At 33.8% G+C, this 14,330-nt stretch overlaps 3 protein-coding genes across 7 annotated transcripts; 1 reads left to right on the top strand and 2 right to left on the bottom strand.

Moving 5' to 3' along the window:
- Positions 1-443: 443 nt before the first annotated feature.
- LOC101216067 (protein DENND6B) lies at positions 444-7,062 on the top strand. Of its 5 annotated transcripts, none has more exons than XR_968629.2 (6): positions 446-760; positions 940-1,008; positions 1,307-3,093; positions 3,228-3,420; positions 6,163-6,520; positions 6,640-7,062. XR_968629.2 is itself a non-coding variant. In XM_031880395.1 (5 exons), the coding sequence occupies exons 3-5, from the start codon at positions 1,502-1,504 to the stop codon at positions 6,373-6,375; spliced, it is 1,998 nt and encodes a 665-aa protein (XP_031736255.1). In that variant the 5' UTR covers positions 444-760; positions 940-1,008; positions 1,252-1,501; the 3' UTR covers positions 6,376-6,397. The 5 variants fall into 5 exon arrangements, 3 of the variants coding, with proteins under 3 accessions (XP_031736255.1, XP_031736256.1, XP_011648768.1); XR_004214200.1 differs by having other exon boundaries at positions 6,163-6,516; XM_031880395.1 differs by lacking the exon at positions 6,640-7,062 and having other exon boundaries at positions 444-760; positions 1,252-3,093; positions 6,163-6,397.
- A 1,134-nt stretch (positions 7,063-8,196) lies between these two features.
- On the bottom strand, positions 8,197-9,348 carry LOC101217106 (40S ribosomal protein S28-1). Its single transcript, XM_011650480.2, has 2 exons — positions 9,293-9,348; positions 8,197-8,726 (listed from the first exon to the last, which is right to left on the bottom strand). Exon 2 carries the CDS (start codon positions 8,722-8,724, stop codon positions 8,527-8,529), a length of 198 nt encoding a protein of 65 aa, XP_011648782.1. The 5' UTR covers positions 8,725-8,726; positions 9,293-9,348; the 3' UTR covers positions 8,197-8,526.
- A 2,293-nt stretch (positions 9,349-11,641) lies between these two features.
- LOC101216303 (40S ribosomal protein S28-1) lies at positions 11,642-12,059 on the bottom strand. The gene has a single exon (XM_031888458.1). It carries the CDS (start codon positions 12,055-12,057, stop codon positions 11,860-11,862), a length of 198 nt encoding a protein of 65 aa, XP_031744318.1. The 5' UTR covers positions 12,058-12,059; the 3' UTR covers positions 11,642-11,859.
- Positions 12,060-14,330: the final 2,271 nt, after the last annotated feature.

Here is a 14,330-nt window from a genome sequence, read left to right on the forward strand (position 1 = left end):
CCCTCTAACAATCAAATCTTATTACATTTATTGTATTTAATATACACATATGGAAGAGTAACATCTCTTCCCTATCAATTGTGTTTATCAAAACTCAACAGATGCTTCTACTCTAAGATTGCATTTCATAATAAGAAATTTCGATTTCAAAGGTAGACATCAACTTCTTTTTTATCCCCCAAATTATAGTTTAAATTTTTATTCTTTCATATATATACTTCTTAAGATTTTTTTTTTTTTTTAATTGTATGTATTCATATCTTTTGGTGTCATTTAGTCATAAATATTTATGGTATTTTTTGCACGATTGAGGCCACCTTAATCCCTAATTGTAATCAAAATTTGAAGAATTGAAAGTTGATAATAATTAGATATGTTGAGCAGAATTATAATAAAGTATCTTCCGTTCTTTCTTTCCCAAAAAGAAAAAAGGAATATTATTAATCAAATCTATAAAAGTAAGAAATATGAATTTTTTTCTTCGTTTTGGCAGACTGATTTCGGTAACTTTGGTGAAAGATTGAAAAGGCCCGATTAGATGTTAAATCACGAAAACCCGGACAGACCCAATAATCTCAGGCAGCCAATTTTACGATTATTCCATTGATTATTCATCAGCTTCTTGGAATTTCTCAGTGAATTCAACGGTTCTTTGACGGAGTGGAGAGGGAGGAACTAGGAAGGAAGGAAGGAAGTAAATTAGGTGATTCTATTCAATTCCTTTCCCAATTTCCCCCTTTTGAAGTCCAATCCGGAAACGGTATGCAATAATTTCTCTTGGATTTTTGTTTCTTTTTTCAACCAATTGCAGAGTCCTCCTTATTCTCATGCATTTTTAATCATTTTTGCTTGCTTTTGGACCTCTTCCCACTGTAATTTTGTGTTACATTTTCTATTTTTCGGGTTTTGTCATGACCCATTTGGTTTTTTTTTCTTCAGATACTTGTTTCTTGTTGATCCAGATTGGTTCAGGCTGGAATTTGATTGTTACTGGGGTTGTCAGTTTAGGTAAATCGCGACCCACTTGTGGATCTTTGTTATACTCTCGTTGTGGTTGTTCTTAGTGTCTTCTTGTCGTTTTTGTCGCTTTATTTTCTTCTCGTTTCTGCTGTTTGTGGAAACCTCCTACCAAGAGTAGTAATGCAAACAGTATAGTTGTTCACACTCGTGAGTTTTTCATTTACTTTCCGAAGATCATTTGGATTTTTAGAATCGGTTTATTTGTCCTTACTTTTTTATGCTACTTTTCAGTGTTGTAAAGAGGTATACTTTTTCTCGAGCATCCTTTGATCCGCATGTAATGCAGGTTTTCTAGTACATTGTTTCACCTCGCGTTGATTGTATTCAGTACCAGTGATAAGTGGAAGAAAACACGTTAATCGTTAGATTAGCTGTTTGGCCTCGTTCTTGATTATCGGTTAAAGGCTCGGATATTTTGTGAGGGAAGTGGATAGTGATGACGAAACACTAGGGGGTATGGTCCTGGAACTGATGCAACAAAATGAGCAGGTCCCCTTCATTCTCTGTGAAATCAGAAGTTAATGTGAAGTTGGATCCAGAATCTCTTCAAAAATGGGTTGTGGCCTTTTGCATTATTAGGTTTGATCTTGAACAGGGTCAACTCATTGAGGAGTGCTATCCTCCAGACTGTCTTACTCAAGATGAGGAACTTGAAGTTGCGTTTAGTTCATTTCCCGATTCAATTTCGCAGCACCAGAACCGTTCAAGCATTCATGATTGTATCTTCTTTTTCCGGCTTCGAAGGAAGGGAGTTTCTCAACCAAGAAATATATCTTCTGAGATAACTGAAGTGGATGAGTTATCACAAAATACCAATGACTCTAAACTTCCAAGATCAAAGAGCAGCCTTGGTACCAAGCCCAAGTACATGTATGGTTTTGTTTTTAATAGGCAGAGACACGATGAGAGGCTAAGAAGAGGTGGAGAGCAGAAGTCTGTGGTAATTCTGTCTCATAGTCCTTATTCTACTGTCTTTAAACCTCTGTTGCAAATCATGGGTCCATTATATTTTGACATCGGGAGGAGGGCTCTTGAGCATATTGCTGCTTATGTTTCGATGTGGCCTGCTCCAGTGCCCGGTAAACAAATGGAGCTTCCTATTGGAAATGCCATGCTTAAAGCACACTTGCCACCTGTTCATAGTCTGGTAATGGATGGTGAGACATTTTCCGAAGAGTCTACATCCTCTATGGCTCCTTTTCTTCCCAATAATCAGTCAGTTCCTCAGGGTCTTTTCCATGATTCTGATCTCTTTGGTACATTCCGGGGTCTTCTTTTGCAGCTCTGGCTGTTGTGGGAGTTGCAGCTTATTGGTGAACCCATCCTTATCATTGCACCAACGCCTCCCCAGTGTTGTGAAGCTGTTGCTGGTCTTGTTAGCTTGGTTGCTCCTCTTCTTTGTAGTGTTGATTTCAGACCTTATTTCACCATTCATGACCCTGAGTTTTCACGTTTAAACGCACTTCAAGATGGAGCTACTTTCCCACCAATGGTTTTAGGGGTGACGAATCTTTTTTTCCTTAAAGCTCTTCGTAATATTCCTCATATTGTCTCAGTTGGAAACCCTGCTGTTAATCGGCTTGCCCAGACATCCAGGTCCTCTTCAGGTAGTGTTCCTGGCGCACCTGAAGGGTTTGGATTTCGACAACTATCCCTGAAAAAATTCTCCCCGTCAAACTTGCTCAATGCTGTCAAGTTGAGGAGAGATGGTCCGCTATGCCTCATGACGGAACATAAGGAAGCCATCTGGAGCACATACCCTGCAGCAATGAAGCCAGACACATCGATCTTGAATCGGCTTATTGATGCTGGCTTATCACCAAGGGTTGAGGAGTCTATGTCTGTTGTCAACAATGAGATACTGCGTCGGCATTTCCTGGAACTTACTACCAACTTTTTGGCTCCTTTTGGGCCGTACTTCCGAACCACCACTCCTTCAGAAGGATGTTCACCATTTGATGAGCCTTCTCGTCCCCAATTTAGTGCTGATGAATTTCTTGCCAATCTATCAACGAGAGGTCCAGGAAAATTTTTGGCTAAGCGAATGAGATCTAACTGGCTGGATTTGTACAGGTATTGGGGGTGTTCCATTCACTAGCTATTGTATTTTTTTCTTTTTCATAGGAAGTATTCATCACCCTTTAAGAACAGTTTTATTGAATTTTGTTTTGTTCATATCAATGGACTTGTTAAACTATTCCATCTAGGCGGTTTCTCAAAGGACCAAACTTCATGCCTTGGTTTCAAAGGAGGTGTGCTGTTGCAGAACAAGAACAGCATAGACTATGGAGGCAAGCAAGAATGAATTCTGATATACCACGGCTTATGTCTAAAATGCCTGAATTGGAAGTTGTTGATTTATTTAATGCGATTGAAAGACATCTTCTAAGAGAAATGGAGGTATTTTTCCCAACGGTCCTTTTGCTACTATTTTAATTACAAATAAATTTTGATTAGTTTCCAATTTTAGTTTTTTAGTTCTGTTGGAAGTTTCTTTTTTCCTTCTAATACGTTTTTTGAAAGGTATCTGAATGCTTTTGAGTAGGCTAGGTCCTTTTACTTTATTTTATTTTATTTATTTTAGTGTGTGGGTTTCTGATCCCTCTGAATATTATTATTACACTGCGTGATGTTTTAAATGTGATTTTAAAGAATATTTTAGGCTTGATGATCATAGATGGCAGTGAAGGCAGACATTGTTGATGTTATTGAATAATTGGTAGGAATTGGATTTAGCCTTATTGAAAACCATATTCATAAGAAGCATGTTTAGTAATGAAGAATAAAAATTATAGAAGGTTGGAATCTCAGGCCAGGGGAACCGTTGTAAACCATTCCGCTTATCAAAATAAAAAAGGGATAATATTAGAAAAACCTCACCATGTCTCTCTTCTAGTCCTATTCTTAGGCTAACAAAAACAAATCCATGGGTCACGAACATAGCCATGTGGCATGTCTACGAGGAGGAATCGAACAAAATTCCTTTAGTCCAAGTTGACAATAAATCTCTTGCCGTCTTTAAACCGTCACCCTGGAAGCAACTCTGGAAACTATCCTCAATATACTTGGGAGGACACCAAACTAATTCAAAATGTTGACAAATGAAATTTCTACCATTCGAAGCAAACAGACAAAAAATGGGCGAATGGTTGAGCAACCTTTCGTTCGTTTCAACTTATAGAATTAACTTGAGGAGCAATAATCCAGAGCAGTAGTTGGTTCTCTGATCACAAAGGCTTATGAAAAATAAAATTAAAGAACCATGGTGTTCTGAAAAAATTCTATCCCTTTTCTTATATGCATGTACATTGGAGTAAAATCAGATATTAGCATGGAAGGGAAGATAGTGGATGGAAGAAGAATGTTTGCTGTTTCTTTTTTCTTACTCTTGTTTCCCCCTCCTTTTCTTTTATCTTCTTTCTTTACTAGTCTCTTCCCAGCCCTTCTTTTATATGATCTTTTTTAAGTTTGCAAAACCCACGAGTGGTATGGGGTTTGTTTCATGATCTACCTTAATTTGTGTATGTATTCTATCCTGCACTTAGTGAACAGACTGGCACTGTTAGACTTCTGTATGGACGTAAAATCTTTCAATTCCTATATTTGGGTAAAATAGTAAACCTAATTGTGAACTCCTCATCATGTGCATTATGAAGATATCTGGTTTAAGCACCAGATAACAGCTTTTAAGTATGTTAGATACTCAAACACAGAAAACTCAAAGAAAGCAAATGAAACACTAAACAACGGTATATTGCAATGTCAAGAGAAGTTGCAATGTACCTAATATACCAATAGCCGTTCAAGAGGGTTCTCTCTCTCAAGGTTCCTCAATGGACAATCCCCTCACCAAAATGATCTCCCACCCCTAAGGTCCCAAACTCCCCTTATTTATATCAAGTCCACATTCCCCTACTGCTATTCTACTAGTATTACCCTCCCATTAGTTATCTCCAGAATAATGGTGAACTTTCACTGTTTATTGATTTTTATATGACAAACTTATAGACTAAGATGCAGTATAGCAAGACAGCTATGCTGCTCAAATATGTTGATTGTGGTTTATGATATATATTCAAAATGCTGTTATTTCAGTTATGCTACTTTCATCAAGAATATGTAAGAAATAAAGAGAAAATATGAAGTGATCACAAAAAATTGAAGGAAATTGTACATTTCTTACAAAATAATAATAATAAAAGAAAATAAAAATAACATAAAAAACTGACAAACATAACTATTGGAAACATGCTTTAAAAATGACCAGAAAGGTCAATCGTTTTAAACTTTAACACGTTTTCTCAACTTATATTTTATTTTTGTTGTCTATATATTTGAAAGTAGAATAGTTGGCAGATTAAAATGTCAATGTTTCCTTTTCTTTAACACTTGCACTTGAAAAATGTTTGGTGTCAGGATGAATACTCAAATTGGGGAAGTTCATTTTCCGTAGTATATAATTCTTTAGATGTCCTAGAAATTCAAGAAAATAAAATAAAAAAAGATTCCCCTTATTAACGGTGTAAAATTGTGTTAGATTCAATGTGTATAATATTTTGAAATTATTTACCCGCTATTGTACCTTAATCGCACCTTCTTCAGTTGTCTACAATATATAGGATAATGTTTCTACTTGTTCAACTGTTCTACTATTCATAGATATGTAAGTCTTTTCAGCTGGGTCCAGGCCTCAATTTCATACAAATTTGGCAATGATAGAAATTAGTTACTTGAGACAAATAAAGATGACTGTGATTGAATATGCATGTTCGATGACCATAAAAAATGACGTATTTTAGGAGTTTGTGAGACCATTGATTATTTTTATATGAGAAATTGGGAACGATGAAATGTTGAAAGAAAAGGAGGAAAGCTAAGTCCCAGCCAATGAAAAAAAAATACCAAAAACTCTTCCAATTTGTTCATGAATCATTTAAACTATAGTTGTTGGAGACCTAGAATTTGCACTTTCCAAAGAAGACAAGTTATGAAGCGTTTGACAAAACAACCCTTCAACCAACAAGTCTTCCTGTTTGTCACTAAAAGCAATATACGATGCATCCACACTGCAAATTTCTCTCTCTGTTTCTTGTTTATAAGATGTTTTGCACTATATATTTATGTTTCAAACCCCATCTTCAGCTGCAGGAATCCAGGAGAGCTTATGTAGACTCTGTGGCAACTTGTCAGAAACTGAAAGGGGATCTGCTGACTGTTTTCAATGTGCTTCCTAAAGACATGCAACAACTCTTGCTTCTTAATCCACAAAGGGCATCTCTTCTCCGTGGAAGTCCTGAACCAGCGAAACTTCCAGGGCGTCCGCTTGTACAAGTTGGTGTTGTATCACCAAGATAGTACTGAATACATGTTATGAGTAAGTAGCCTCAGGCAAAAAATTGGTTTTCTTCTGATTTTTAGAGCCAGCCCTCATTGGTTTGTTCACATACAACACTTGATGGGGAGATTTCCCCCCCACTGGCTGCTGCAAATGTTTTAGTAGGTACCATTTTAGACCTCTCCTAATCTTTATACTTAAGATTCAATCTGATAAAGTATTAGGATGAATTATATGGTATTTCATGTTTTTAAAAACATGTTTATATTTCTACAAATAAACAGATGACCAAGAATGGTGGATATGGTGGTTGTGTTACTTTTCAGTCATCCAATTTGACATCTGCAACCTACTGTGAACTTATGGATCATCAAAAATTCTTTCAGGAGATGATAGTTAGCCTTTTCTTTTACTAGAATTTCTGATTTTGTATTGTCTTCATCACTTCAAGGAGAGGATAATGTCAACTTGTAATATGTAACTTATATTTTTGTACCGAGTCCGATCCAGCTTTTATCGTGTAGATGTAAAGTTAAAGCAAATAGTTTCAGCTTCAAAACTCTGAGACTGTTGCAAGAGATGTTATACATCGCTGGGTTTTTAAGCGTTTTGAATTTTATATCAGTGGAAGGAATTATCTAACTGTAGCAATTATTTTCAAATTGCCCTAAGTTAATGGTTTTACGTCAAACAAAGCAGTTGAGTTATTCTTTTGCACTCTTCATTCTTCTAACTTTTCTTCTTTTAATGGGTTAGGAGGAATATAACCTCCTTTGGTATTTTTTTTCAATCATTCCTTTATAAAATAATAGTAATAATAACAAGGGTTATATATTGGTCTCGATAACTTTTCCTTTAATTTATTTTAGTTCTTGTACTTGTAAAATGTTCGTTTTTGTCCTCGTACTTTTTACTTTTGTTTATTTTGGATTCTATTTGAAAATGTTTATTTAGATTCTTTTACTTTTAAAAAGTGACCATTATAATTATTTTTAAGGAACTAAATCAAATGTTTATTTAGATTCTTACTTTTAAAAAGTAACCATTGCAATCATTTGTAAAGAACTAAATTGCCACTTCTTAAAAGTAAAGAATCGAAGTTAACAGTGAAATGACCGAAACCAACATTTTGGTTTTTTCACGAAACTTATCAAAAACAACATTTTAAAAAATACATCCATTTCAATCAACGAAAATTGAAAATTGATCAACGAAAATTGAAAATTAAGAGATAAAAATGAAGATTTTAAAATTACATCAACTAAAATAAATTACTTATGGTGTTGATAATTTACTTATGGTGTGTTTGCTTCAAGGAGTTATGAAATAGTATGGAAATAGGATTCGTGAATTTCACATCGTATTTGTCCCAAGAAGTTATATCATAGCCAACAAAAATTTACTTGAACTGAATGTGCTAAGAACCAAAAATCCCCCCTCGTTCAAATTACCTCCCACTTGCACTAAAAATACATCTTAGGCTGTGGATCTTCATAGTTCACAATTCATAGTTCCATAAACTTCCCAAAATGGCTCAGTATATATATAAAAATTCAAACTTTCTACATAGGGAAGATTGATTATTAACCATTTAATAAAATTGAATTATGGTTGGATTAGGAAACACAGATGATGGATTGTGGATAATGAAGTTCGTTGCTATTGGCTTTACAAGATTACCCTTGGATTCTCTTCCTTCATCATAATGTGAAGACTTGGTGATTATGACTAGCCAAGTAAACCACTCCACAACTGAACTTCAGAATATTTCTTCATCTCAAAATAAATATAAAAAATAAAAAAAGCAAATGCAACCTTAGGAGAGCACACAACAGTACAAATACTCAAATAAATAAATCCTATTTAAAATCACTTCAAATCACACCATCAAACAATTCAAAACAAGAAAGCAAGCATACAACTAAATGCTAAGAATTCCAAAAGAAATATTGAGCAGTTGGCAAACAGCCACAAAACTTTGAAATAGATGGTTTCAAAACTCAATTAAAGTACTCATTCAGTTCAGGTATTCTGGCTTAGAACCAAAATATCACTAAAGCCACACATAAAAGAGGTGAAAATGATACGAGCCATTCTATTTTGAAGACAAAACTAAAAAGGGGATAAACATAACATTCAGCAACTGCAAATTGGTGAAGTGGGGGTTTGATCTAACGCAATCTTCTAGCTTCCCTCTCAGACTCCAACAGAGTAAGAATGTCACCTTCCCTCACTGGTCCCTTGACATTCCTCATAATGTAACGATTTTGATCATCAAGAAACTTAACTCTCACTTGAGTCACTTGACCTCTAGATCCAGTTCTACCCATTACTTTGACCACAACAGCATGCTTGATTTGGGATTCCATTCCTGCACGAACCCACCAATAACTTAAATCTTATTCAATCCAAGAATCTTTTCCTTTACTATACAGCTCCACTTCTAAATTTGAACAACATAATAAGTTCAAGGAACAACTAGTGGGAAACAAAGAACTTACGTATATCAGTGCATAATATTCTATGAAACTAGAGATTTGTTAAAGAAACCAACTTTCAGAAAGCATATACGAGTTACAATTCTAATTACTTATATTTTGAACCAAGAGAAGGAGGGAGAACGAAAATGTCTGCATAACATTTCAAGGTTTCCAACTCATAAACAAAACGAACAACTGCAAATCAAAATATCTCGAATCTCAATCCCAATAATCATCTGTCTATCATGAAACAAGATCATATAACCAACAACCAAAAGACAATAACACTAATCACCGAAGGCAAACAAAAGCAAAACTGAAGAATAAATGCAATCATTTGTCAGCTTTCTCGCAGAGAATACAAATATGAAGTGCTGCCAATGCTATGGATAAGGAACAGAACAAACAAAGAAAATCACAAAAAATCCATGGATCGAAGAAGCACGTCGATACGAACCTTAAACGAGGGAGAAAGAATGAGGGCGGAGAGAACTCAGTAGAATTTGAAGACACGCCGCCGGCAACACAAATGGAAGGGGGGGGGGAAAGGAAATACTTTGGGCACAATAACTAGGGTTTCTGATTGTGGATGAAGACGAATATACCCCTCTATGGAGAACTCAAGTGTAAGGGCTTTCTGGTAATTTAATATGAAGGCTGCATACGGAAAATTATTGTTATTATTATATTTAAACAACTAAAATTTTACATTTTACGTCACCTAATTCATCGGATTAAAAAAAAATGCATATTTAATTATGTTTTGATCTCATTTAATTATGCTCGATCTTGTAATTGTAATATGATTATTAAGATTATATCTTCCTACTTATTACTAAATCAACTCATGATGATTTATTTTTAACCATGTTAATAGAAAGATGAGATGTCATTTGTTTGATAACATTTTGTAAAATAATTCAAATTGTAGAAAGTTGTTTGTTGGGATAATGATTTGATAAATAAATGTATGGATGAAAAATAAAATAGAAATTTATTAAGTTTACACCATAATAACAATTAGGTAAACATGAACAAATGATAATCAAATCAATGGTTTAGTAAACGTGTTTAAAAACAATCCAATTATTGTACAGTGAGACTCATTTTTATTGATGGTTAAGCCAAAATCAACCCAATTTATATTGTTTCTCACTTTTTAAGTATTATTATATATTTATATTGAAAATTTGAATCCCTCTGTCCAAAAATCTTCGAAAGAAAGAAAATATAATCCTACAGACAAGAAATTTTAGGAAATTCTTAAATATGTATTTATAATTTTAGTTTTGTGTGTTTAATGGTCTTTTTAAACAAAATCAATACTATAATTTTGTTTATTTTAAAAAACCGTAGAAATCAGATTTAAGTTTATTAAAACCTTAATAATATAGTAATTATTACATACATTTGAATGTTTGAGGAACTATTAAATATAAACACAAAATTAAAATTGTAGGAAGTAAATTTATAATTTAATATCAACAAAATATATTTTTGGTCAATGGGATTAGAAGTAGTTGGTGTTCATATAGTTACAAGTGATAAAAGTTAAGTTTGCAATGAGGTGAAGCAAAAAGTTAGAGAAGTGGTCTAGGGTTGAAAAGGAATCTGCTATCTATGGGTGGAAAGGCTCCATCAAAGCAATGTCCTAACGATCCAAATTATACTATAAGTTGTTTGAGGAGCTTCCTAATAGCTTTAGGAAAGATTTGAAAAGAATGTATGCTTGATTTTAGCGGGGTTCTTTTGCGGAGAGGAAGTGAAAAAACTAGAGAAGTTGGAAAAAGATGGGTATGAACAAGGAGTCATCTTACAAGAATTTTGAAGGAAAGAAAATTTCCAAACGGAGTATTCTTGAAGGCAAACCTTGGCTATACCATAAAGAGTATCATGTGGGTGGATTATGTCTGCTCATGGCATTTGGAGAAGAGTAGGGAATGGTAGAAGCATTTCAATTGAAAAGGAAACTGTGGATTCCAAAAGAAGACGGCTTCAACCCGAGTTGGGCTCAAGATTAGGCTAAATGTTTCAAGTAGTTTTTTTTGTTTAATGAGTCCCTAGTGAAAGAGATCTTATTCCTACCATTCCAAATCTATATGCCAAAGAAGTTCCCTCTATTCACTGTGGAGACTACAAATCAACGCAATTTTTCAAGGGAAGTAAGGAAACTTTTTCTATCTTCTCCTTTTTTATTGCTTTGATTGGCTCAAGCAAAGGTTGATGATCCCTGCTGAATTATTGGGAGCTCTAGAGGACTACATGTTTGAGTGAGTGTGTTGGACTGTTGGTTGTTCCACATATGGTAGTTGAATCATAGTTGGCATGGGAAATGGAGACATTTGATTGTGGATAATGAGTTCTCTTGGTACTGGCTTTAGAAGATTCCCCTTGGATTCTCTTCCTTGATCCTAATGGGAAGATATTATCATGACTGCACTCCACAATTGAACTACCTTTATCATCTTAAAAGAACTATATAAAAAGAAAAAAAGAAACCCATTTCAATCCAGCAGAACTTAACAGTACAAACACTGAAATAAATAAATCCGATATAGACTTGTATATTCTTGAAACCATAAACTTCATTACTTCATTAGGGTCTAATTTTGTTGTAGTTCAAATCTCTGCAAAACATATTTCCATCATTCAACATCATTTTAATGTAGGCACAATTCGGATGAGTAAAGATATAATTTGGAGTGATTTTTAAACCTAACAAAAGCTATTTTAACCACCTCAAAACCACTCGTCTCAAGAATCTGCTACACCCAAGAAAGTTAGAATATAAATAAGCAAACAAGAATTCCAAAAAAACACCAATAATATTGAGCAGTTGGCATATAGCCACAAAATTTTGAAATAAATGGTTTCAAAACTCAATTAAAGTACTCGTATTCTGGCTTAGAACCATAATGTCACTAAAATCACACATAAAAGAGGAAAAAAATGATAAGAGCAATACTATTTTGAAGTTAAAACATAACATTCAGCAACTGCAAATTGGTGAAGTGTGGGTTTGATCTAACGCAATCTTCTAGCTTCCCTCTCAGACTCCAACAGAGTAAGAATGTCACCTTCCCTCACTGGTCCCTTGACATTCCTCATAATGTAACGATTTTGATCATCAAGAAACTTAACTCTCACTTGAGTCACTTGACCTCTAGATCCAGTTCTACCCATTACTTTGACCACAACAGCATGCTTGATTTGAGATTCCATTCCTGCACAAACCCAAGTTCAAAGAATCTTTTTCATTTATAATAACCCCTTCTAAGTTCCAAGTAGATATTTGCTAAACAATCTGCCACCAGATAACAATTAGTTACATAGCTACCTTTCTTAATTCGAACAACCTAATTTTAAGTTCTAGGAACAAGAAAACTAGTGACAAACAGAAAAACTATTAAATGTCAGTGCAGGATATGTGTAAAAGAAATCAACTTTCAGAAAGCATATGCGAGTTCCAATTCTAATCACTTCAATGTATTGAGTATCATGAAACATTTAACAAACATTAATATGGTTCTCCATTTAATCAACTACTCAAAAATTTTCCTCAGAGTAGGAATTCAATCGTGGTAACAAAATCACACAACCAACTGACCGAAAGATTCACTCCATAAATCTCACACTAATCGCTAGAGGCAAACAAACACAAAATCGAAAAATAAACGCTTGTTTAGTAACTATCTCGGAGACACGAGGTGGTGCCAATGGTATGGATTCGAAACAAAAGTATGAGCCAAAAGAGATCACCATGCATAGAAGAAGGGAGTGAATACTGACCTCAAACACGAGAGAAAGGCCGGAGAGAACGATCTGTGGAATTTGTAGAGACGGCGCCCGAGAATTGATGAATGCAAATGGAGAGGAATAAATACTTAAAACCTAGGGTTTTTGATCGTGTGTGAAGAAGACGAATATACCCCTAAGTCTCACACGTTTGAAAGACCAATGAAAGAAAGAGGAAAAAAAAATCAATCTCGAAATTACATTCAAATTATTATCTAAAACAAGTTCAAAATAAATTATAATATTTATAAATATTATCGTCTATTATAAGATAACTAATAATTTGATATGGTAAGTTTATTGGTATAGACGATGCTATTTTGTTATATTTATTAATATTTTGAATAGTTTTGACATTTAAAGTAATTTCTCTATTGTATACTCATTTGAAAGCTTGTAAATCTAATAAGCATGACTATAAAAGTTTAAAAACTAAATTTATAATTTAGTATAATTTAGTCTTTTATTTTAGTTTCCTTCTCGAACCTATACAGACAAAAGAGTGACCTTTTCTACTTAGTGAGAAGGATCGTAGAATGAGTCCTTTATCGTAGAGTTTTTTCTTCCTCAAGATGCAAACAAGTATTCTTAAGATCATCATCAACATGAAAGTGATCGATCAAAATGATGTGTTTTGTAACTTCAACATAAGAAGGAAATCCTAAGCTTGAGGTTAATTTGAGGAATCTTTCATCTTCTAATATGGTCGTGGCTTCTTTGGAAGGGGATTTTTCATGATCAAAAGGGGCTCTTTCACCGGACGAGTTGGATAATGTGTGTGAGAAATGTTGGTTCCTTGAATCGTACCTCTCAAATTAGTCATTTTGAAGGTTGAAGCATGATATGTTTTTTTTTTTAATTTAGGATTCTTATCGAGGACACATTACTCACTTTTCGAGAAAAGACAAAACTACTTCCAACATTGCAACTTTAGCATTCTCTTAGTGACATTTTTTGATTAGGAAAGACAACCATTCAATTAATTTTTAAGAAAATGTTAATGGAAGGAATAGTTGTTTGTTTGTTTGTTTTTTATTTCTTGCTTAAAATACTAGTGAACTCTTAGTTGCTATTATGAATGGCAAAAAGAGTAAACCTTGTCCACATTTGGTGAAGTAATTAATGAGAATTAGAATGTATACTCACATTTTTAGGAAATCTACATTTTTATTCTCATGCATTTTAAAAGTTGCAATCAATAAGTTTTATAGTAATTATGAATCCTCTTTTTGAAAGATATAACCAAATCGTAAATCAATTATTATATTTAAATCATTATTCTTTCAAAGTACTACCCACTTTCAAATTTATTAGCAAAACTTGTGATATGAACAGTAATATACTTGTTTCATTGCTACTACGGCCTATAGAATATTTCGATTCGAAGAGAAAAACAACTTGAGTAATCTAATTTGAAAGGATTCTTTAAAACATTTATTTTTCGAACTTTCAATCGTAGAAATTGAATCTTCAAACTTAAATAAGTGTTAAAATTTGTATCTCAAACTTGCATTGTTGTAGAAATGGTAGCACTTAAATAAGTTTAAAGTTCAATTTTTATCATTTAAAGGTCCAATTTCTACAACTATTTTAAGTTTGAAACTCCAACTTTAACAATAATATAAATTTGGGAGCTCAATCCTTACCGTTTAAGAATGTAATTGCATCTACTATCGTACTTCAATGGTAACTTTGACAAA

This window comes from Cucumis sativus, chromosome 1 (assembly GCF_000004075.3).
Source record: "Cucumis sativus cultivar 9930 chromosome 1, Cucumber_9930_V3, whole genome shotgun sequence".
Taxonomy (NCBI): Eukaryota; Viridiplantae; Streptophyta; class Magnoliopsida; order Cucurbitales; family Cucurbitaceae; genus Cucumis; species Cucumis sativus.

Excerpts from the sequence above, each read along its gene's own strand:
- LOC101216303 (XM_031888458.1), bottom strand. The coding sequence starts at position 12,057 with ATGGAATCTCAAATCAAGCATGCTGTTGTGGTCAAAGTAATGGGTAGA.
- LOC101217106 (XM_011650480.2), bottom strand. The coding sequence starts at position 8,724 with ATGGAATCCCAAATCAAGCATGCTGTTGTGGTCAAAGTAATGGGTAGA.
- LOC101216067 (XM_031880395.1), top strand. The coding sequence starts at position 1,502 with ATGAGCAGGTCCCCTTCATTCTCTGTGAAATCAGAAGTTAATGTGAAG. Across the intron at positions 3,094-3,227 it reads AACTGGCTGGATTTGTACAG|GCGGTTTCTCAAAGGACCAA; the intron begins GTATTGGGGGTG and ends TATTCCATCTAG. Across the intron at positions 3,421-6,162 it reads ATCTTCTAAGAGAAATGGAG|CTGCAGGAATCCAGGAGAGC; the intron begins GTATTTTTCCCA and ends CCCCATCTTCAG.